This window comes from Pituophis catenifer, unplaced genomic scaffold (assembly GCF_029215685.1).
Source record: "Pituophis catenifer annectens isolate HBS135680 unplaced genomic scaffold, rPitCat1.0.hap2 SCAF_10, whole genome shotgun sequence".
In the NCBI taxonomy this organism is placed as follows: Eukaryota; Metazoa; Chordata; class Lepidosauria; order Squamata; family Colubridae; genus Pituophis; species Pituophis catenifer.
Genome location: NW_027256890.1, coordinates 21,746,082 through 21,768,689, shown reverse-complemented (window position 1 = coordinate 21,768,689; position 22,608 = coordinate 21,746,082). Strand labels below are relative to the sequence as shown.

At 46.8% G+C, this 22,608-nt stretch overlaps 2 protein-coding genes across 2 annotated transcripts in view; both read left to right on the top strand.

The window, feature by feature from the left end:
• Positions 1-5,426: 5,426 nt before the first annotated feature.
• LOC139321536 (solute carrier family 22 member 6-A-like) lies at positions 5,427-16,561 on the top strand. Its single transcript, XM_070950272.1, has 10 exons — positions 5,427-5,831; positions 7,087-7,190; positions 8,261-8,415; positions 9,538-9,706; positions 10,499-10,622; positions 12,016-12,131; positions 13,725-13,939; positions 14,872-14,980; positions 15,532-15,735; positions 16,477-16,561. The coding sequence occupies exons 1-10, from the start codon at positions 5,427-5,429 to the stop codon at positions 16,559-16,561; spliced, it is 1,686 nt and encodes a 561-aa protein (XP_070806373.1).
• A 5,680-nt stretch (positions 16,562-22,241) lies between these two features.
• The window catches only part of LOC139322139 (solute carrier family 22 member 6-A-like), a 14,443-nt gene continuing 14,076 nt past the window's right edge, over positions 22,242-22,608 (top strand). Inside the window, exon 1 of the mRNA XM_070951118.1 lies at positions 22,242-22,608. This exon is cut by the window's right edge and continues 32 nt beyond it. Coding sequence (XP_070807219.1) covers positions 22,242-22,608 — 367 coding nt within the window.

The window sequence follows — 22,608 nt, the reverse complement described above, 5'->3', positions numbered from 1 at the left end:
GAAGCCCCGCCTCTCCACTGAAAAATTCCGCGCAATAGCGGATGATCGAGTGATTTCGGCAATCTAGGTTAATTTTCTATCAACCCACAGCTGGGTTTTCACACCACGTTTAACCAGATCAGCGGAAGAGCGTGGAACAACGTTGGCACCAGGGTGGGTGGGTTCGACTTATCTTTACTATCGGTTCGCAACGGGATGCGCAGATCGCCGATGATGACCTCAGGGTGGTGGGTGGGGCCTCCCGCCGGTTTTACTACTGGTTCTTGAAAACCGGTCTGAACCGAGGGGGCAACCCACCACTGGCTGGCACCACTGAAGTGTGATTCATTTTGAACTTGGCTTAGCAATTGGGGTGTTGTGTTGTGTCATCCAACACCTTTAGATCAGTGGTGAAATCCAATTTTTTTTACTACCGGTTCTGTGGGTGTGGCTTGATGGGCGTGGCATGGCTTGGTGGGCGTGGCAGGGGAAGGATACTGCAAAATCTCCATTCCCACTCCACTACAGGAGGATACTGCAAAATCCCCATTCCCTCCCCATTCCAGGGGAAGGATGCTGCAAAATCCCCATTCCCACCCCACTCCAGGGGAAGGATACTGCAAAATCCCCATTCCCACCCCACTCCAGGGGAAGGATACTCCAAAATCTCCATTCCCACCCAACTCCAGGGGAAGGATACTGCAAAATCTCCATTCCCTCTCCACTCTGGGGCCAGCCAGAGGTGGTATTTGCTGGTTCTCCGAACTGCTCAAAATTTCCGCTACCGGTTCTCCAGAACCTGTCAGAACCTGCTGGATTTCACCCTTGCTTTAGATAATTGGGGGGGGGGTTGTTCAACTAGTTGGTGGAGTTCCTGAAAACAGATTCCTTCTGGCACCAAGTTTAAAATGAGTGTTCAGGCAGTACTCGATTTATGACAGATCATTTAATCACCGTTTGACATTACAACGACACTGAAAAAATGTGGCTGATGACCGCTTTTCACACTTACAACTGGTGCAACATCCCCATGGTCACGAGATTAACAATTCAGACACTCAGCGACTGACTCGCACTTATGACGGTCTCGGGGGGGGGTGACGTGATCCGCTTTTGCGACCTTCTGACAAGCAAAGTCAAGGGGGAATGCCACTTAACAACCAACCAGGTTACTAGCTTAACAACGGTGGCGAGAAAGGTCATAACATGGGGAAAAACTCCCTTAACAAAGGACTCGCTTAACAACAGAAACGTCAGGGCGGCTCAACAGTGGTCGTAAGTCGAGGACCGCCTGCGGAATTCTGATTTCCCACCTTAAAATTGGATGAGTTCTCGCTTTCTCCCCTTGCGTTAAATATCACCTTCTTCCAAATTGGAGAAGAAACGGCTGATTCTTAATTTTCCTGCCTGACCTAACTGGTGAACCGCAGAGCCCGTCGTTCGTTCCCCTTGACCGGTTGAGACCAAGCCAGCTGGGTGAAGCATCACTGCGCTTGGTCATTGCGATTCTCCTTGGGCCTCTTGATCTGCTTTTCTGACCATCAGTTTGCCAGCGGTGCCACCTTACCGGACCTTTGCACGCGATGACCAGGAGTAGCAAATAATCAACCCGTTCTGAGGCATTGGCATCCCACCCAAATTTTTTCCACAGGTGCCCTGCGGAGCAGGTTAGGGTTGGGTTCACCATTTGAAGGATTGATGGTGGCTCGTAATTGGAGAGAGAGAGAGAGAGAGAGAGAGAGAGAGAGAGAGAGAGAGAGAGAGAGAGAGAGAGTCGAGCTGGAAACGGCTCAACCCACAGCTCTGGGCTGGTCGAGCTCTCGTCCTATAAAACATCCTTGAATTTTGGCAATTAGAAAATCAAGACGGTTTGGGGTGGGAAGAGAACTGTGGGGCAGCCATGGTCGGAGGCAAAGGGAATAGCAGTCTAGGGCCTTCCCCGCCAGAAAGCTGGGCTTTCTGAAAAGAGTCCAGTCCTCATGAAGTATGATAGGCCACGGGACAGGTAGTTCTCGACTTAGAACCAACTGTTCAAAGTTACAACGGCACTGAAAAAAGGGACTGTACAACCGGTCCTGACTTTTACAACGGATCTCTCTCTCGATCTCTCATCTATGTCTGTCTGTCTATCTATTTATCATCTATCTTATATATCTCTGTCTATCTCATCTATCATCTACTTTTTATCATTTAATACGTTTATCATCTCTCTATCATCTATCCATCTTATCTATCATCCCTCTATCATCTATTTATCTTTATCTATCACCTATCTCTATCTATCCATCAGTATATCTATCTACCATGTTTCCCCGAAAATAAGACCCTGTCTTATATTTTTTTGAACCCTGAAATAAGCGCTTGGCCTTATTGCCATGTGCTCAGAAGCCCAATTGGGCTTATTATCAGGGGGATGTCTTATTTTGGGGGAAACAGGGTATCTATCCGTCCGTCCGTCCATCTGTCACCTATCTATCATCTATCTATCTTATCTATCACCCCTTTATCATCTATTTATCCTATCTATCTATCTGTCTGTCTGTCCGTCCATCTATCCGTCCGTCCGTCCATCCATCTGTCACCTATCTATTATCTATCTTTCTATCTATCTGTCTGTCTGTCCGTCCACCTGTCACCTATCTATCACCTATCTATCTTATCTATCATCCTTCTATTATCTATCTATCTATCTATCTATCTATCTATCTATCTATCTATCTATCTATTTATCTAGTGGTGACATCCAAATTTTTTTACTACCGGTTCTGTGGGTGTGGTTTGGTGGGCGTGGCAGGGGAAGGATACTGCAAAATCTCTATTCCCACCCCACTCTGGCAAATAGCCAGAGGTGCTATTTGCTGGTTCTCCGAACTGCTCAATATTTCTGCTACCGGTTCTCTAGAACCTGTAAGAACCTGCTGGATTTCACCCCTCTATCTACCTACCTACCTACCTACCTACCTATCTATCCATCTGTCCATCTATCTATCACCTATCATCTATCTATCATCTATCTATCTTATCTATCATCCCTTTATCACATATTTATCCTATCATCTATCTATCTATCTATCTATCTATCTATCTATCTATCTATCATCTATCTATCTATCTATCTATCTATCTATCTATCTATCTATCTATCTATTTACCTAGCTACCTACCTAGCTACCTACCTACCTACCAACCATCTATTCTCTCTCTTCCCTAACTCCCATCCCCTCTCATCTATCCTCCCCCACCCTTCCTCTCATTTCATTAATTTGGTTTATTTCACTTACTCAACTCACTTCACTGGAAAAAGTTGCCAAATCTATCAGGTTTCAAGTCTGCAGTGAAATCAGTTGACACAGAGGATACTCTGAAGTGTTGCTTGCACAAAAGTGGAAAATTAAACCAGGGATCGTAATGGTGAAATTGACTAAGAGCTTCTGAAATTAAAAGATCCACTTTCCCCCAGCATGGGGCGGGGGGGGGGGGACAATGTAATTGATTAAAAATGGGGGGGAGGGGGGAGAGTCAGGGAACTCCCAGAATTCCCCAGTCAGTATGCTTTAAAGGGTTTGGACTTCAACTCCCAGAATGCCCTAGCCATCATGCTTTAAAATGAGTGCAATCCTGGGAGCTGAAGTCCACCCATTTTAAAGTTACCAAGTTTCAGAAACATTTCTTTAAACAATAATTTTTAACAAAAATTGTCCAAACAAAAAACATATACATCCTATGAGGGCAACGGTAGTGGATGGATAGGCCCAACGTCATTTTACAAGAGTTGAAAGAAACCCTTTTCTAGATTTTTAATGTTCTACAGTAATGGCTAAAATTGTGGAAACCTTCTGGGAAAAGTTTATTTTCTAAAACTAGCTAATAACACCACTTTTTTTTTTCTTTTGGAGTAGAACCATAAAATTATATATCAATGGAAAGATAATTTAATCCAGAAGGTAATGCAATAGTTTTTATGAAGGATTTGCTATTAGAATAGCAGTTACAGTAGAAAGAAGAAAAGTGAATAGGGTTGCCAGGTGTCCACTATTTGAGCGGACAGTCCGCTTTTTTCATATTATGTTCACTATTTTTTTTTCACAAAACAGTGGACATTTTTTTTTATTCAAAAGCTTTATGATGAAATGGTACGTAATCTAAAGCTGTACAGCCTAAGAGAATAAGGATAGGAGAATCGCGTTTTGTCTTTTTTTTCATAAGTTAGAATGAGACAAAGATCGAATGTCCATTGAACTCGATTCTCCGAAAAAATTAATGATGAGATTAAAATAAAAAGATATTATAAAATTATGTACAGTTCACATTTTTAAAATGTATTGTAGCTTGTGTCGACTGACCTAAAATGGCGTGTTAAAATGTTTGTAAGAAAATATATAATTTAATTGTAAAAATTTTTAAATTTTTTTTACTACTTAAACGCCCCTCCCTCCCCGCTTGTCCGCTATTTTTTGGAAGCAGACCTGGCAACCCTAAAAGTGAAACACGTAGAAAAAATGAGTTATACAAAAATTATCACCATAGAAAAAACGAGATATACAAAAATTATCACCATGTCAGTTAATACTTAGTTGGGTAACCTTTAGCATGAATTACAGCTTTACAACGTCTTCCCATGGAGTGAAGCAAGTCTTTGAGTTCTGCAGTTGTTATCATGTGAAACCAAGATTGAATGATGGCTTCTATTAACTGGGTTTTATTGCTGGGTCGCTTCTGACTAACGAAGTTGCTTGAGTCGGCTCCATAGATTTTCAATTGGGTGAAGGTCTGGGCTATTCCCAGGCTATTCCAGCAATGGAATAGGATTATCTTGAAACTCCCCCCCAAAAAGTGGTGTTATTAGCCATCAAAAATACACTTTTCCCAAAAGGTTTCCACCATGTTAGCCACTCCTGGCCACTGGCATGGCCACTTTTCCACAGAAGGAAGAAGTCTTCCCCCACAAGGAGCTGGAATCGGGCTCTTCCTTCTGCAAAATAAGATCTGGTGTATTTCTTGGTGGAGAGTGGGGGGGATATAGAGGGCTGCCCCATTGAGGGGTTCCTCAGAGGAAAAATACAGCCAGTTTTCAGTGACTCTCAAATCCCTCCACCATCTTGTTTATCTCTTGCCCAATGACGCAATATTAAGTTCATTTTCCAGTTCACTTGTTTTCTTATTCCATTCGTAACCTCTCTGGCTATTCACACCGCTGGGGAGGAAATTTTCCCTCCCAGTAACATTTTAACTAGCCCCGCTGAAGTTTTATATAAAGCCGGATGGGCCTCCCCCAAAAGCGTGGGGCCGAAAAGATATTTGTTGGGAAAACAGCAGAAAAGCTGCAGAATTGAGATTGCCTCGATTGATTTGACTGGCCCCAAGGAGCCGTCCATTGTTTTGCTAGCGATTATAAGGTTATAAATTTCCAGAAACCGACACCACCCGTCTCGTCTTTCTGCGACGCCATGACTTTTGCCGATATTTTGGACAATGTGGGAGGAATGGGCCGCTTCCAAAGGATGATGGTCAGCTTCCTAGCCATCCCACTGTTGATGCTGGCCAGTCACAACCTCTTGCAAAACTTCACCGCCGGCATCCCGCAGCATCACTGCCAGATCCGCATCGCGTCCAACGCCACTCGTCAAGGCAACGGCACCGTGGGAAACTTGAGAGCCGATCAGCTCCTCAGGATCTCCATCCCGACGGACGCGAAGCGACGGCCCGAGCAATGCCGGCGTTTCGCGGCCCCGCAGTGGCGCTTCCTGGACCCGAATGCGACTCATAGCAACGAGACGGTATTCGACACTGAAGCCTGTGAAGATGGATGGACTTACGACCGGAGCGTGTTCAGCAACACGATTGTCAGTGAGGTGAGAAAGAAACTGTTTTTCGATTTTAAAGGGATGAGAAAAGTTTAACTATCTTAGAGGAGTGTTTAGCAAATTTAAGATGGGTGGGTTTCAACTCCCAAAATCCCCCAGCCAGCATGCTTAAAGATGGGTGGACTTCAGCTCCCAGAATTCCCCAGCCAGCATGCTTTAAGATGGGTGGACTTCAACTCCCAGAATCCCCCAGCCAGCATGCTTTAAGATGGGTGGACTTCAACTCCCAGAATCCCCCAGCCACCATGCTTAAAGATGGGTGGACTTTAGCTCCCAGAATCCCCCAGCCAGCATGCTTTAAGATCGGTGGATTTCAACTCCCAGAATCCCCCAGCCAGCATGCTTTAAGATGGGTGGACTTCAGCTCCCAGAATTCCCCAGCCAGCATGCTTTAAGATGGGTGGACTTCCGCTCCCAGAATCCCCCAGCCAGCATGCTTTAAGATGGGTGGACTTCCACTCCCAGAATCCCCCAGCCAGCATGCTTTAAGATGGGTGGACTTCAACTCCCAGAATCCCCCAGCCAGCCTGCTTTAAGATGGGTGGACTTCAACTCCCAGAATCCCCCAGCCAGCCTGCTTTAAGATGGGTGGACTTCCACTCCCAGAATCCCCCAGCCAGCATGCTTTAAGATGGGTGGACTTCAACTCCCAGAATCCCCCAGCCAGCATGCTTTAAGATGGGTGGACTTCAACTCCCAGAATCCCCCAGCCAGCATGCTTTAAGATGGGTGGACTTCAGCTCCCAGAATTCCCCAGCCAGCATGCTTTAAGATGGGTGGACTTCCACTCCCAGAATCCCCCAGCCAGCATGCTTTAAGATGGGTGGACTTCCACTCCCAGAATCCCCCAGCCAGCCTGCTTTAAGATGAGTGGACTTCAGCTCCCAGAATTCCCCAACCAGCATGCTTTAAGATGGGTGGACTTCCACTCCCAGAATCCCCCAGCCAGCATGCTTTAAGATGGGTGGACTTCCACTCCCAGAATCCCCCAGCCAGCCTGCTTTAAGATGAGTGGACTTCAGCTCCCAGAATTCCCCAACCAGCATGCTTTAAGATGGGTGGACTTCAATTCCCAGAATCCCCCAGCCAGCATGCTTTAAGATGGGTGGACTTCAGCTCCCAGAATCCCCCAGCCAGCATTTCATGAGGCCTGAGATCAGGTGGGACTTGAGATCCGCAAAAATTCTCAATAGTTTTGGTTTTCTCTTCCCTGCAACCTTCCCTCCCCAAAATTATTTTCCAGTGGAATCTAGTGTGCGAATCTCGGTCCCTGAGGCAAATGGCTCAATCCCTTTATATGGCTGGCGTGTTGATTGGATCGCTCCTAATCGGAAATCTCTCGGACAGGTGAGCATTGAGAGGCAGCCTGGTGTAGGGGTTAGTGTTATGGACTAGGAGCGGGGTGTGTAATGGTATGTGGGGAAGGCCTTGGGAGGCAGGCAGAGAGATGCTGCCGGGGGAACAGTCAGATAAGAGGCAGCTGAGCAAGGGGTGGGATTCAGAAATGTTAGCAACCGGTTCTCTGCCCAGTTGCTGGGTGGGTATGGCCATGGTGGGTGTGGCCTACTCGGCCTCCTGCACCATGTGGGGAGGAGCATTTTCACCCTCCCCAGACTCCGGAGGCTTTCCTCGAGCCTCCAGGAGGGTGAAAACAGCCTCCCCCAGGCTCTGGAGGCCCTTTAGAGGACAGAAATGGGCCGGTTTGCGGATTTCTGGTACTTCCGGTTGGCCTGTTTTTCGCCCTCCCAGAGCCTCCGCGCGGCCCCTGCATCCAAAACGGGCTGCGTGGAGACTCCTGGGAGGGGCGGGGTGGGGTGAGTCAGCCACTCATTGCAACAACCAGTTCGGTGAACCAGATTAAAATTAACATCCGATTCACCCGAACTGATCCGAACCGGCTGAATCCCACCTGAGTTGAGCCCTCAGCAGCATAATGCATGCAAAAAGAGGCTCAGAAGGGACCCTCCCTAGTTTCTCAAGCTGTAAAGAGTGTGTGTGTGTGGGGGGGGAGAGAAGCTAGTTCTTTGTTAAGGTTGTTAAGTGAATCGGGCTTTGACTTTGCTTGTCAGAAGGTTGCAAATGGGGATCACGTGACCACACTCCCCTCCCCCCGGGACGCTGCAAGGGTCGTAAATATAAATCAGTTGCCAAGCATCCGAATTTTGATCATGTGACCACAAGAATGCTGCAACGGTCGTAAATATGAGTCAATTGCCAAACATCCAGGTTTTTTTTTTAAAAAAAAATAACGTAACCTGCAACGGTCGTGAAAACGATCATGAGTCCCTTTTGGGAGCGCCGTTGTAACTTTGAACGGTCATTAAACGAACTGTCATGAGGTGGAAGCCCTTCCCCCCGTAAAAGCAAAAATCTTCGGGTGCAGACTGAAACGTGATTCTAACGTCTGTTTCTTACAGGTTTGGCAGGAGATCCCTGATCATTTGGTGCTATCTGCAGATGGGGGTGGCCGGAGCTGGCACGGCCTTTGTGCCCAACTTCACCATCTATTGTGTCCTCCGTTTTCTGTGTGGCATGGCCATGTCCGGCATTTCCCTCAACTCAGTTTCTCTCTGTGAGTCTCGAGCGTCTCTCTCGTCCCCACCGGTCAAAGCCTCCAAATCCTTCCTTCCTTCCTTCCCTTCCTTCCTTCCTTCCTTTCTTTCCTTTACATCTTTCTTTCTTTGCTTTACATCTTTCTTTCTTTCTTTGCTTTACGTTTTTTTCTTCCTTCCTTCCTTCCCTTCCTTTATCTTTTTCTTTCTTCCTTTCTCTTTTTTCTTTCTTTCCTTTTTCTTTCTTCCTTCCTTCCTTTCTTTTCCTTTTCCTTCTTTTTTACTTACTTTCTTTTTCTTCTTTCTTTCCTTTACCTTTCTTTCTTTGCTTTTCTTCCTTTTTTCTTTCTTTCTTCTTTATTTCTTTCCTTTACCTTTTTCTTTCTTCCTCTTTCTTTCCTTCCTTCCTTCCTTAATAATTTTGCTCTGTTTTGCAAAATAAGTTTTTCCTTTTTCCTTCCTCAATCTTTTTTTTTGGGGGGAGGGGTCTGTGGCAGAACATGAAATGCAGCAGTCGTTGTGTGGCACACCAGAAAATTACTCACTGCATACATTATAAGGTATAGGTACAGTATAAGTGGTACCTGGCTCAATAGTAGTAACTGTGAGAGGGATCTTGGAGTCCTAGTGGACAACCATTTAAATAGGAGCCAGCCGTGTGCAGCAGCTGCCAAAAAAGCCAACACAGTTCTGGGCTGCATTAACAGAGGGATAGAATCAAGATCACGTGAAGGGTTAATACTGCTTTATAAGGCCTTAGTAAAGCCACACTCGGAATCCTGCATCCAGTTTTGGTCGCCACGATGTAAAAAAGATGTGGAGACTCTGGAAAGAGTGCAGAGAAGAGCAAGAAAGAGGATTGGGGGACTGGAGGCTAAAACATACAAAGAACGGTTGCCGGAACTGGGTATGTCTAGTTTGATGAAGAGAAGGACTAGGGGAGACATGAGAGCAGTCTTCCAATATCTCAGGGGCTGCCCCAAAGAAGAGGGAGTCAGTCAAGCTATTCTCCAAAGGAAGTTGATAAAATGAAGGCAAACTCACTTAGCGACTGTCTCGCTTAGCAACGGAAAATTTGGGGGTCATCAGTCGAGGACTGCCTGCAGTATGTTACGCTGCGTCTTTTTTTTTTTTTTTTACAGGCATGGAATGGATTCCCAGCAAATACCGGGCCGTCGTTGGCACGATCAATGGTTACAGCTACACAACTGGGCAGTTCATCCTGGCTGGCATGGCGTATCTCATCCGCGACTGGCGCTGGCTGCAGCTGGCCGTCTCCCTCCCTTACTTCGTCTTCTTCCTCTACTCCTGGTAGGTTCCTACTGGAAGCTTTCAAGAAGAGACCGGATTGCCATCTGAGAGAAATGGTGTAGGGCTGTGATGGCAAACCTATGGCAGAGCCCTCTCTGTGGGCACGTGTGCCGTTGCCAGCTGCTCTTCTGGTATCCGGTGTGCCAGCCAGCTGGTTATTGCGGGTGCTGGCGTGCCAGAAAATGGCCTGAAAATAGCCTGAAAAATGGCCAAGAAACAGGCCGTTTCCGGGCTTGAAAAACACCCAAAAAACAGTGAAAAAAACCAGCCTGAAAACTGGCCTGAAAATAGCCCCCAAAAAGGTCATTTTCCAGGCCATTTTTAGGGAATTTTTGGGCCATTTTTGAGGCCTGAAAAATGCCCCGAAAACGCCCCAAAACCAGCCTGAAACCTGGCCAGAAAACAACCTGAAAAATGGCCAAGAAACAGGCTATTTTCAGGCCTGAAAAATGCCCGAAAACGGCCAAAAAACTGCCAAAAACTGGCCTGAAAACAGCCTGAAAACGGCCTGAAAAATGGCTAATCAGGCTCATCATCTCCTGGTGATTGGCCCAATGTAACCCTCCAATTTTTATGCCTAAGGCAGGATTAGAACTCACAGCCAGCTCTCCACCGACCCTTTTAAGGAGGTTTAGTTGCATCTCCCTTGCAAATTCCCGTCTCCCAAATTTCTGCCTTCCATCTGATCCCTCCGTTCACTCTTAAATTCCCATCCTCTTTTCCGAGGCCCAGCTCTAACCACTAGGTCTCAGGGATATCTGAGAGCTGCAAAAATCACCTTCTTGACTGCAGGTTTTTCGTCGAATCCGCCCGCTGGCTGGCCATTTCGGGGAACCAGGAGAAGGCTGTGAGAGGGCTGAAGAAGGCGGCCTGGATTAACGGAAAGAAGGAAGAGGGGAATAAACTCAGCGTAGAGGTACGAGGCCCCGTTATTCCATCTGAAATCCTCCTCTCTTTATTTATCTTTTTTGCAAAATGCAATAAAAACTGGGATATTCTGTATTTTCAAAAGCCGGGGTATGAATTTTTACGAGAGATGGCCCTACAATGCAAAATCGAAAAGGGTATAGTTTTCAGGAAACTATAATAAAGGTAACACATATTTAATTTTAAGAGGGACATGGTGGCTCAGTGGCTAAGATGCTGAGCTTGCCGATCGAAAGGTTGGCAGTTCAGCGGTTCGAATCCCTAGTGCTGCCGCGTAACGGGGTGAGCTCCCGTGACTTGTCCCAGCTTCTGCCAACCTAGCAGTTCGAAAGCAGGTAAAAAATGCAAGTAGAAAAATAGGGACCCCCTTTGGTGGGAAGGGAACAGCGTTTTCCGTGCGCCTTTGGCATTGAGTCATGCCGGCCACATGACCACGGAGACGTCTTCGGACCTCCAGGGTCCCTTCCTAACTCATTATTATATGATTCTGTGATTCTATCAGCTCTCTTGCGCTCCGGAGGAAGGTTTCCCCAATCTTGTAGAAGAGCAAACAACAAAGACATTATGATAGGATAGCAGCAGTGGTAGGATTCAGCCGGTTCGTGCTGGTAGTTAAATTGCTGGCTGGCCCCACCCCTTCCCACCCCGCCAGTGGTGGGTTTCAAATTTTTTTACTACCGGTTCTGTGGGTGTGGCTTGGTGGGCGTGGCATGGCTTGGTGGGCGTAGCTTGGTGGGTGTGGCAGGGGAAGGCTACTGCAAAATCCCCATTTCCTCCTGATCAGCTGGGACTCGGGAGGCAGAGAATACATGGGGACAGGACCAGTCAGAATTTTTACTACCGGTTCTCCGAACTACTCCAAATTTCTGCTACCGGTTCTCCAGAACTGGTCAGAACCTGCTGAAACCCACCTCTGCACCCCGCCCCTTCCAGGAGTCCCCACGCGCACCATTTTGGCTCCCAGGTAAGTGCAGGGAGGCCTCCTAGGCCCAAAATGGGGCACGGAGGGGGGCATTGCATCCCCCCTCCACGTCCGTTTTCGCTCCCAGGAGGCTGCAGGGAGGCCTACTAGGCCCAAAATGGTGTGCCGGTGGGCTGTCCGTCCCTGCGCAGCCCGTTTTCGCTCCCGGGGGGGTGCAGGAGCCGAGTGCTGCCTGTCACACACCCCTGGCCACGCCCACCATGGCCACGCCCTCCCAGCCGGTCATTAGAGCAAAGAACCGGTTGTTAAATTATTTGAATCCCACCACTGGATAGCAAACCTTTAGACAAACAATTGGCCGTTTCTCGTCCCCCCCAAATTCTCCCAGTTCACTTTGCTCATCGAGCGGGTGGGCAAAATCTTGCACTGACCCGTTGAGTTGTCTTCTCCTTCTCCGCAGGTTTTGAAAAGCAGCATGCAGGCAGAGGGTTCTTCCACCAAATCCAGACACAGCATGGCCGATCTGGTGCGGACGCCGGGAATGCGTCGCATTTCCTTTGGGGTCAGCTTCTTTTGGTAAGAGAGGTTTCCTTCCGTGCTCCCCTGCTTTTTCTGGAACGGTGGTTTCTTTTCCGTCAAACCGGGTTGTATTCTACATTGGGAGTACGGCGTCCAGCTCTGGTCACCAAGGTACCTCAAAAGAGGCTGAGTCCCTAAGAGAAGAACGAGACGTGTGCAGAAAAGAACAACAAAGATGTTTATATGGAGATTCTCCATCACCCAAGTCGTGGTTGTCCCAAAGGTTCTTTTTTCAAGAGGCAACTGGACTTTCTGTTTTTTTCTTTGAAGACGTTTCGCTTCTCATCCCAAGAAGCTTCTTCAGCTCTGACTGGATGGTGGGGAATGGAAGGATTGATATTCCTTGCAGACAGTTGGTCATTTGCATCCTTTTTAGAAGGCCGTTGAGGCCACTTGGAGGTTTATCTGTGTCCTCGGGATCACCTGAGTGGTGCAAATGGTTCCTGTACTCTGCAATTTTTTCCCTCTGGAAATCCATTCCTCCTCCCACACCGTTCCAAGGGTGTCCATCCCAAATTGTATAGCTAAAAATCTGTAGAGATTCTCCGTCATCCAGGTCAAGGTTGTCCCAAAAGCGCTTTTTTTCAGGAGGCCACTGGACTTTCTTGCTTTTTTCTTTTGAAGACGTTTCGCTTCTCATCCCAGAAGCTTCTTCAGCTCTGACTGGATGGTGGGGAAGGAAAGGATCAGGGGTGAAATCCAGCAGGTTCTGACAGGTTCTGGAGAATCGGTAGGGGAAATTTTGAGTAGTTTGGAGAACCGGTAGGGGAAATTTTGAGTAGTTCGGAGAACCGGTAGGGGAAATTTTGAGTAGTTCGGAGAACCGGTAGGGGAAATTTTGACTTAGTTCGGAGAACCGGTAGGGGAAATTTTGAGTAGTTCGGAGAACCGGTAGGGGAAATTTTGAGTAGTTCGGAGAACCGGTAGGGGAAATTTTGAGTAGTTCGGAGAACCGGTAGGGGAAATTTTGACTTAGTTCGGAGGACTGGTAGGGGAAATTTTGAGTAGTTCGGAGAACCGGCAAATACCACCTCTGGCTGGTCCCAGAGTGGGGAGGGAATGGAGATTTTGCAGTATCCTTCCCCTGCCACGCCCACCAAGCCACGGCCACAGAACTGGTAGTAAAAAAAAATTGAATTTCACCACTGGGAAGGATTGCTCCTTGCCACCAGAAGTTGTGAATGCCCCAACACTGGACGTTATTAAGAAGAGGTTGGATAACCATTTGTCTGAAGTGGTGTAGGGCTTCCTGCCTAAGCAGAGGGTTGGACTAGAAGACCTCCAAGGTCCATTCCAACTCTTTTCTGATTGATTAATTGATTGACAGTGAGAACAATTAACCAGTGGAACATCCTGCTTCTAGAAGTTTTGAGGTGCTCCATCATTGGAGATTTTCAAAAATACTGGACAGCTATTTGACTGGGATGGTTTAAAGTCCCCTGCCTTGAGCAGAGTAGAAGACCCTCGAGGTCCTTTTCAGCCCTACGATTCTAGGATCCCTAGGGGAAAAGGGATCTAGATTTTTCCCCCAGAAAATAATGGCTTTTTTGAGTGGGGGTCAAGCTTTCCAATTCTCTCTTCCCCTTCTAGGTTTGCCACCAGCTTCGCTTATTATGGGCTGGCCATGGACCTGCAGAATTTCAACTTCAACATCTACCTGGCCCAGCTGGTGTTTGGGGTCGTCGACATCCCTTCCAAGTTCATCTCGGTGATCACCATCATGTACGTGGGCCGACGGTTCTCCCAAGCGCTCTCGCTGATCATGGCTGGACTCTGCATCTTGGGCAACATCTTCGTGCCGCAAGGTAAGGATACCCCCCAGGAGTAGACAGATCCACTTCCCGACCGTGGGACTGATTTGACAAGTCTGGCTAGGTGGCTCAGCGGCTAAGGCGCTGAGTTTGTCGATCAGGAAGGTCGGCAGTTCGGCGGTTCGAATCCCTAGTATACGTGTCCTGCGTGAGCAGGGGGTTGGACTAGATGTCCTCCAAGGTCCCTTCCAACTCTGTGACTGTTAATCTAAACTGTTAATCAAGTGCGGGTATTTCCTTAACAAATGCGGCAAGAAAAGTCGTCGTATGGGACCAAATTGACAAATTTCTCATTTAGCAACATAGATCTTGGCAGTGGTGAAATCCACTGCCAGGATTTCTGGCAAGGAGCTCTGGTGGCTCAGCAGACTAAAGCACTGTTATTAACATCCACTTACATCTGCTGCCTGCAATTACTGCAAGTTCAAATCTCCCCAGGCTCAAGGTTGACTCAGCCTTCCATCCTTTCTAAGGTAGGTTAAACGAGGACCCAGTTTGTGGGGGCAATAAGCTGACTTTGTATAAATATACAAAAGTATGAAGGTTATTGCTTAACGCATTGTAGGCCGCCCTGAGTCTCCGGAGAAGGGCGGCATATAAATCAAATTTAAAAAAAAAAAATCAATTTTTTTTAGTACCGGCTCTGTAGGTGTGGCTTGGTGGGCGTGGCTTGGTGGGCATGGCAGGGGAAGGATACTGCAAAATCCCCATTCCCTCCCCACTCCTGGGGGAAGGATACTGCAAAATCCCCATTCCCTCCCCACTCCTGGGGGAAGGATATTGCAAAATCTCCATTCCCACCCCACTCTAGGGCCAGCCAGAGGTGGTATTTGCTGGTTCTCCGAACTACTCAATATTTCCGCTACCGGTTCTCCAGAACCTGTCAGAACCTGCTGGATTTCACCCCTGGTTTCTTCTCTTCTTAGATTTGAGCACTCTGAGGATGATATTTGCCGTGGTTGGCAAGGGATCTTTGGCTGCTTCGTTCAACTGTGCCTACATCTTTTCTGGAGAACTTTTCCCAACCATAATCAGGTGAGCAAAGCCAGGTACATCAATCTATTCTCCAAAGCACCCGAGGGTAGGAGAAGAAGCAATGGGTGGAAACTAATCAAGGAGAGGAGCAACTTAGAACTAAGGAGGAATTTCCTGACGGTGAGAACAATTCATCAGTGGAACTACTTGCCTCCAGAAGTTGTGGGTGCTCCAACACTGGAAGTTTTTAAGAAGAGGTTGGATAACCATTTGTCTGAAGTGGTGTAGGGTTTCCTGCCTAAGCAGGGGGTTGGACTAGAAGACCTCCAAGGTCCCTTCCAACTCTGTTATTATATATATATATATATAATTCCTGACTGCACCACCCCCAGGATGGGCAAAAAAGTCAAGATGGCAGACACAATGCATCAGATTGCACCCAGCCACGCATATAAAAGCAAGACAGGTGCGTTGATGGTACACTCAAGCCTGCCATCTTGACTTTAATGACCTGGCTACACCTGATCCCCTCCGAAGAGGGGCTGGAAAAGCCAAGTCAGCCCGGATTCAAAGGGGCAACGAAGGTTTAATGCATCCTTTCTCCCTAACAGGCAATCTGGAATGGGCCTGGGGGGCACCATGGCTCGGATCGGGAGCATGGCGGCCCCCTTGGTGAGGATGACCGGGGAGTTTTTCCCACCGCTGCCCCTGATCATCTACGGCGCGGCCCCCATCCTGTCTGGCATCGTCACCTGCTTCCTTCCGGAGACCCGGAATGTACCATTGCCCGAGACGATTGAACAAGTCGAAAGACGGTGGGTATACCGAACAGGTTTCTCTGATCGCGGGAAAAAGAAAGGGGTTGGGGCTCCCCAGATAGGAAGGGGTGACTTTGGGGGAGAGAGGAAATGGCTGGTGGTCGCATCAGGGATGGAGGTTGTGCTATTGGGGGGGGGGTGTTGTTTCTTTTTCCCCATTTTTTAAGGGAAAAATGCATTTTTATGCATTTTTTAAGCATAGCATAGCATGGCTGGCTGGGGAATTCTGGGAGTTGAAGTCCACACATCTGCAAGTGGCCAAGGTTAGATAACATAGATCAGGGGTCCGCAATCTGCGGCTCTGGAGCCGCATGTGGCTCTTTCACCCCTCTGCTGCGGCTCCTTGTCACTCAAAACTATGCATCACAACCACCAATGTGCGACACCTGCCAGCACGTGATTTATTGAGCTTTTCAACCCCCGGTAGGCCAACCATAGATAAATCCAAGAAAATAAAAGTTTCAGAAGAAAACGGAACGTTTAATTCAACTACATATGCTAGTTTTGTGGCCGCTGAAGAAATAGTCAGACACAGGAAAGTTTTTGTGGCTCCCGGTGTTTTCTTTTCTGTGGGAAACGGGTCCAAATGGCTCTTTGAGTGTTTAAGGTTGCAGACCCCTGACATAGATTAAGAGAGTTGGAAGGGACCTTGTAGGTCATCTAGGTTGAGGAACATTGTGTCACCTCTGATGGTTTCTCCTTCTATGAATTATTTCTCTCCAACCTTTTCTTCTCAAGATCAAAACCCAACGAAGAAGACGAACTGCAACTGAAGGTTCTCCTGACCTCGGATAAATCTGAGCACATCAAAGATGGACACTAAGGGGTGAAAATCAGACCCTCCTCACCCCACCACCACCATCATTAGCATCCTATTCCCTATCAACCAGCACTAGGTCCTCTTTTTCTGGGACATCTCAAACAGGTTGCCCACGAGACCTCACCGGAAGAATCCTCTGAAGGAGGAGATGGGTTGGACGTGAAACTTGTGAATGACTTTGTAGAAAGCCCAATCATGGCTTAGAAACACAATATTTTGCACGCCGGAGGAGAAAACTACGGTCAACCTCTGCTGCTTATAAAGGAATATCCTTCTGCAGTCTTTTTTTTTTTTTTTAATCATTTTTTTTCTCTCCATTTAGACTTGAATGATATCCGGGTTTTATATGTCTGTAAAGTGAGACCCGTTTTTTATATATATAGATACACACCAAATTTATATTTCGCTGATAAAGAAATAAAGGGAGACTAGTATAGCTCTATTTCAAGCTATTTAGCTCTCATCAGCTAGCCACACCCTTACTTGGATTCGAACTTGGGCTGCTAACCTCTGAGCCACAAGTTCTCCTTCCTTCATCAATTGAGCCAGGGGAGAGATGAAGTGTTTTTCTATCGAGACACCTGGTCTACCCCAATATGTGGGAGGGAGCATCCTGCATCCCTTTCGCCTTTCAGCTCCAATCCAGGAGCCCTCAAGCGGTCGCATTCACGACAAACCATTTTTATACCAAATTTATAGTTTGCTGATAAAGAAATAAAGGGAGACTAGTATAGCTCTATTTCAAGCTATTTAGTTCTCGTCAGCTAGCCATACCCTTACTCGGATTCGAACTTGGGCTGCCTGCATGTTAGGCAGTTGAATTAACCTTCTGAGCCACAAGTTCTCCTCCCTTCATCACCAAATTTGGTATAAAATGGTTTGTCGTGAATGCGACTGCTTGAGGGCCCCTGGATTGGAGCTGAAAGGCGAAAGGGAAGCAGGATGCTCCCTCCCACATATTGGGGTAGACCAAGTGTCTTGATAGAATATAGAATATATATATATAAACATAAACAGTGAAAATTTGAAAATTCTGGATTGCGGGTGCAGAAATCGGGCGGACGTGCAGCGATAGGACTTCCCCCGTGATATAACTTGGTTTGCAGCATAGCAAGGATCAGTTTCACACTGTGTCCTAGAGCATAAACATGTAAACCCAGACGAGAAAATTTTGCTGGTCGTGTTTACAACGAGAGTCACTTTTCCTCCTCTTCTCCCCCCCCCTTTTTCGGTGTGTCCTAGCCAGCATTACAAAACGGCTGAGTGCACAGTAAATACACTCGGTTACGGATTCACACAATCCCAGCGAATCGTAAACGGACGAAACACGATGGGTTTGAACGATTCCCCCCGAAATCGAAGCAGACAAACAACGTTCGTTCGACGACTAGCCGAGAGGAGCGCTTCGAACAATGGAAGAGATGGGTTGGGGTTTTTTTCACTGACCCAGTCTAAGGTTTGTGTGAATCCAACCGACCTGCATATTTGGGTTGGCCTAAAAGAAGACAAGGGGGGTTTGATCAGTGATGCACAATTGATGACTGGAAACCCTTTAGGGAGGGTTTTTATTTTTGCATGAAAATGGAAAAAAAATAAATGAATGTGTGATTTATGGGCTTTGAGGCTTAGACAGGATAGATTATAAAAAGAAGAAAATCAGGATGCAGCTTTAGAGAGGTCAATTTATAATTGTATTTATAACTGCTACGAAGAATTATCGGAATGGCTGTGAAGAATATTTATAGCTTTTTAAATTTCTCTTCTATTTTTCCTCTTCCTTTTTTGCGCTTTCAGCTTCCTCTTTGAGTTCTTTCTTCTCCGTTTTGCTTTTACCGTTTTTCCTTTTTTTTTTTGCCGTTTCAGTTTTCTCTTTGATTTTTCTTTTCCGTTTTTCTTTCTTGCACGCTCAGCTTTCTGATTTTTTTTTCTTTCCTGTTCTTCTTTTACCTTTTTTTTCCCTTTCTCATGCTTTTCCTCTTTCTTTCTTTTCTATTTTTCTTCCTTATTTTATATCAGTTTGTAATACGGTAGTTTTTATCCTTCTCTTTCAAAATATAATAAACAATATATATTTAAAAAAAAAAAGATCAGCAAAACGCAGTTAGGGAGCCTGCCAACAATGGGCACAGTGTTTGTGATGCCTACTTTTGAATTTTCCATATATACAACAACCACAGTCTATAATTTATTGTATTGTTTGCACTTATATTCTGCTTTTGAATTTTGCATATGTAGGAAAGCAGTAACCTGTACTTTTTTTCTCTTTTTTTTGCACTTATATTCTGCCACTGGGCACCACGTTTACAATATTCTCTCTGTGTCTGTATTTGTGAAGATTTCCTGACATTTCAGGCACAGGGTGCCTTAATAAATTTACTAGTCCTCAATGTGTACGAGACTCCAAATGTTGTTCTTACATTCTGACTCCTGTTCCGTTTGAAATGGTCCCAGATATTGCTTATTCAATTTGTTTTGGTCGCCGTGATGTAAACAAGATGTGGAGACTCTGGAAAGAGTGCAGAGAAGAGCAACCAAGAGGATGAGGGGACGGGAGAATAAAACATATAAAGAACGGTTGCTGGAACTGGGTGTGTCTAGTTTGATGAAAAGAAGAACTAGGGGAGACATGATAGCAGTGTTCCAGTATCTCAGGGGCTGCCCCAAAGAAGAGGGAGTCAAGCTCTTCTCCAAATCCCCTGAGGGCAGGACAAGAAGCAATGGGTGGAAACTAATCAAGGAGAGAAGCAATTTAGAACTAAGGAGAAATTTCCTGACAGTGAGAACAATTAATCAGTGGAACTGCTTGCCACCAGAAGTTGTGGGTGCTCCAACATTGGAGGTTTTCAAAAATAGACTGGACAACCATTTCACCAGGATGGTGATTAAAGTCCCCTGCTCGGGTGAGGGGTTGGACTAGAAGACCTCCCAAGCTCTCTTCCGGATCTGTGATTCTGCCTTTGCCTTTGCTGTTGTTAGTGGCGATTCCAGAAACAGCCGATTTAACGATTCCAAATTACAAGGGAGATTTTTTTTTTTTTTTAAAAAAAAGATTTTTCTTTTTAATTGGGCCGGCCACAGACTGAGCTTGGCGCTCGCTGCACAAACAAGAGAATTATATAACAGCGAATAACAGTTTGGGAAACGTTGATTCTAATCACCGTTAAACTAAGCTTGCCAAGATCTTGCTAAGCCATTTCAATTGGGGGGCAGGGGGGAGATCAGCCCTGTCCCACTTCTAATCGTCGGCTCAGTCGCGATCGTCGTTTTGATTCAGAAGGTGAAATTTTTGCATGGAACTGAATGGCTGAGCCGGCTGTTCATCATTGTCTTAGGTTCAAATTGATCGGGATTTTTAAAGCAAAGCACACCCCAAAATACGTAGTTTACATCAAACTTCATTCATTCATTCATTCATTCATTCATTCATTCATTCATTCATATCCCACCGTTATCATTTTTATAAATAACTCAACATACACAATACTACTTCCGCCTCCTATTTTCCCGCAACGTGCATGGGCTGCGTGATTGGCCAAAAGTCATTGGGTTGGCTTTCGTGCCTAAGGTGGGACTAGAACTCACTGTCTCCTGGTGATTGATCAATGTCATCCAGCTGGATTTCATGCCAAAAGTAGACTAGAACTCACAGTCACCTGGTGATTGGTCCAAAGTCACCCAGCTAACTTTCATGCCTGAGGTAGGATTAGAACTCCCTGTCTCATGGCGATTGATCAAAGTCATCCAGCTGGATTTCATGCCAAAGGTGGACTAGAACTCACAGTCACCTGGTGATTGGTCCAAAGTCACCCAGCTAACTTTCGTGCCTGAGGTAGGACTAGAACTCCCTGTCTCCTTGTGATTGGCCCAAAGTCACCCAGCCAGCTTTCATGCCTAAGGTGGGACTAGAACTCACAGTCACCTGGTTTCTAGCCAAATCCAATTGTTTTTCTCAAAGATTTAATTTGGAGAATAGCTTTTGAATTTTCTGCCGTCCAACCAGCTCCTGCTTTTCCAAGGCCTCAAACAGAGGATTCCCACAATTCAATAAAGCCGGATTCCATCACTTGCAAACCCAGTTACATTGACCGAGTTCTCCCGAACACATTCAGCCCAACCCATAAGCCATGTTCTTTTCTAGCTTAATGGGAAGGCTTGGTTGGTTCCCAGAAGAAGCCAGAAGAATTAGATTTTCTACCACAACACAACCCACAAACTTCTCAACTGCATTTTAATTCAGATCAGTTTGTCATGTGAACACAGCCGCAAAAAAATCTTTCCTGTCATTGGCTCTCCCCACCTCCAGGCTAAATTGATGCAAAGGTACTAAATCAGGAGGGGTTTTTTGGGTAGGTGAGGGTGCTGGGAGTTGTAGTTTCACAACTTCCAGAGAACCACATCCAACCTCCGATAACAGATATCGCAGCTTGATATCAGAGCGATTTGAGGCCCATCATTTTCAACTTTCTTCTTTGCCCACTTTGCCCGTAAATCCTTGACTTACGACCATTCGTTTAGTGACTGTTGGAAGTTACAACAAGAACTGTAAAAAAGTGACTTAGGACCATTTTTCACACTTACGTCGTAGCCTCCCCGTGGTCCCCATGATCAAAATTCAAGGATTTGGCAACTGACTCATATTTACGACGGGTGCAGTTCCGGGGGGGGGGGGGTATCATGTGATCACCCCCTGGCAACCTTCCCAAATGGCTTCTCACAAGCAAAGACAATGGGTGTGTGTGTGTGTGTGTGTGTGTGTGTGTAAGCCAGATCTGCTTAATGACCGCATCATTCACTTAACAACAGAAGTGTTTCGCTTAACAACAATAGCAAAAATGGGACAAAATCAGTGGTGGGTTTGCTACCGGTCTGCAGAGCGTATTTGATGACATCCGGGCGGGTAGGCGGAGCCTCTCACCACTGCTGCAATCGATTCGCCTGAACCGGTGTGAACCGGTAGCAATCCACCACTGGACAAAAACTCATCGAATTTGCTAAACAATGGAAATTTTGGGCCTAAGGAGAGAAAAATACCTGGATTTGCTTTCTTGGCAGCTGGCACTGAGCCCTGAATGCCAACGACTTAAAAGGGGGGAAAAATATTTTTATTTCTTCGAATTGGCCCGGACTGACCCCGCTGTTGCTATCTTACCTACATTCCCGAGAAATAAATCCTTCTTTTTCATCCTTCCCAACCCAACAAAAGCAGCTAAAGGCTAGCTTAATTCTGCAGGAGTTGCTGATCCCAACCCGAAACTAACAACAAAGTGAACCCCGGGCAAACTTCACCACGACGCAAAACTCCTGCCCCGTTCCTTCCTAGAGGGGCAGGAAAAGAATTGGGAGCGAAATCAAAACACAACAAAAGTACAAGGCACAGCTGAATCTGTTTGCCCAGCCACAGCAGGAGAAACGAGGGAAGTTTTCTCCCGCGACCAGTTTATATTTCAACACCGGAGCAGATGGCCACGCCGGGAGTCCAGTTGGCATTGCGTAACCCACTGGATCTTCTCCGCCACATCCTCCCTTCGCTCCGTCTTCGTTCAAGTCCTGCAAAGTAGCCAAAAAGACGGGCCATCTCCCCATCGGTAAGCCAACTTTGCTGTCAACAGAGTCCCTCCGTCGTCGGTGCGGTGTTTTCCCGAGCTCGCGTCTACGCCGTGTGCCATCCCGCCACAAGCCCGCCATGCCGTTTGCCGAACTTCTGGATCAAGCGGGTGGCATGGGACGCTTTCAGGTGCTCAATGTGGTGCTGTTGTGTTTTCCGATGCTCCTGATGGCAGCTCACAACCTGTTGCAGAATTTCACAGCTGCGGTTCCCGGCCATCACTGCCGAGTGGCCTCGAGCAAGGTGTGCGCCGGCGGGAATGCCACGGGAAACGCGGATTGTCAGGCGCTGCTGAGGGCGTTCGTCCCCCAGGATGGGGCCTGGCGGCCGGAGAAGTGTTGGCGTTTTGTCACCCCCCAATGGCAGCTGTTGGAGTTGAATTCCACGGGACGGGAGCCCACGGAGGCCGAGCAGGAGCCGTGTCTGGATGGGTGGACCTACGAAG

What these genes read in the sequence shown, in the direction of transcription:
- LOC139321536 (XM_070950272.1), top strand. Translation starts at nt 5,427, where the DNA reads ATGACTTTTGCCGATATTTTGGACAATGTGGGAGGAATGGGCCGCTTC. An exon ending in CCTCAACTCAGTTTCTCTCT is followed by an intron (nt 8,416 to 9,537) that starts GTGAGTCTCGAG and finishes TTTTTTTTACAG; the next exon opens with GCATGGAATGGATTCCCAGC. An exon ending in TTTGGGGTCAGCTTCTTTTG is followed by an intron (nt 12,132 to 13,724) that starts GTAAGAGAGGTT and finishes TTCCCCTTCTAG; the next exon opens with GTTTGCCACCAGCTTCGCTT.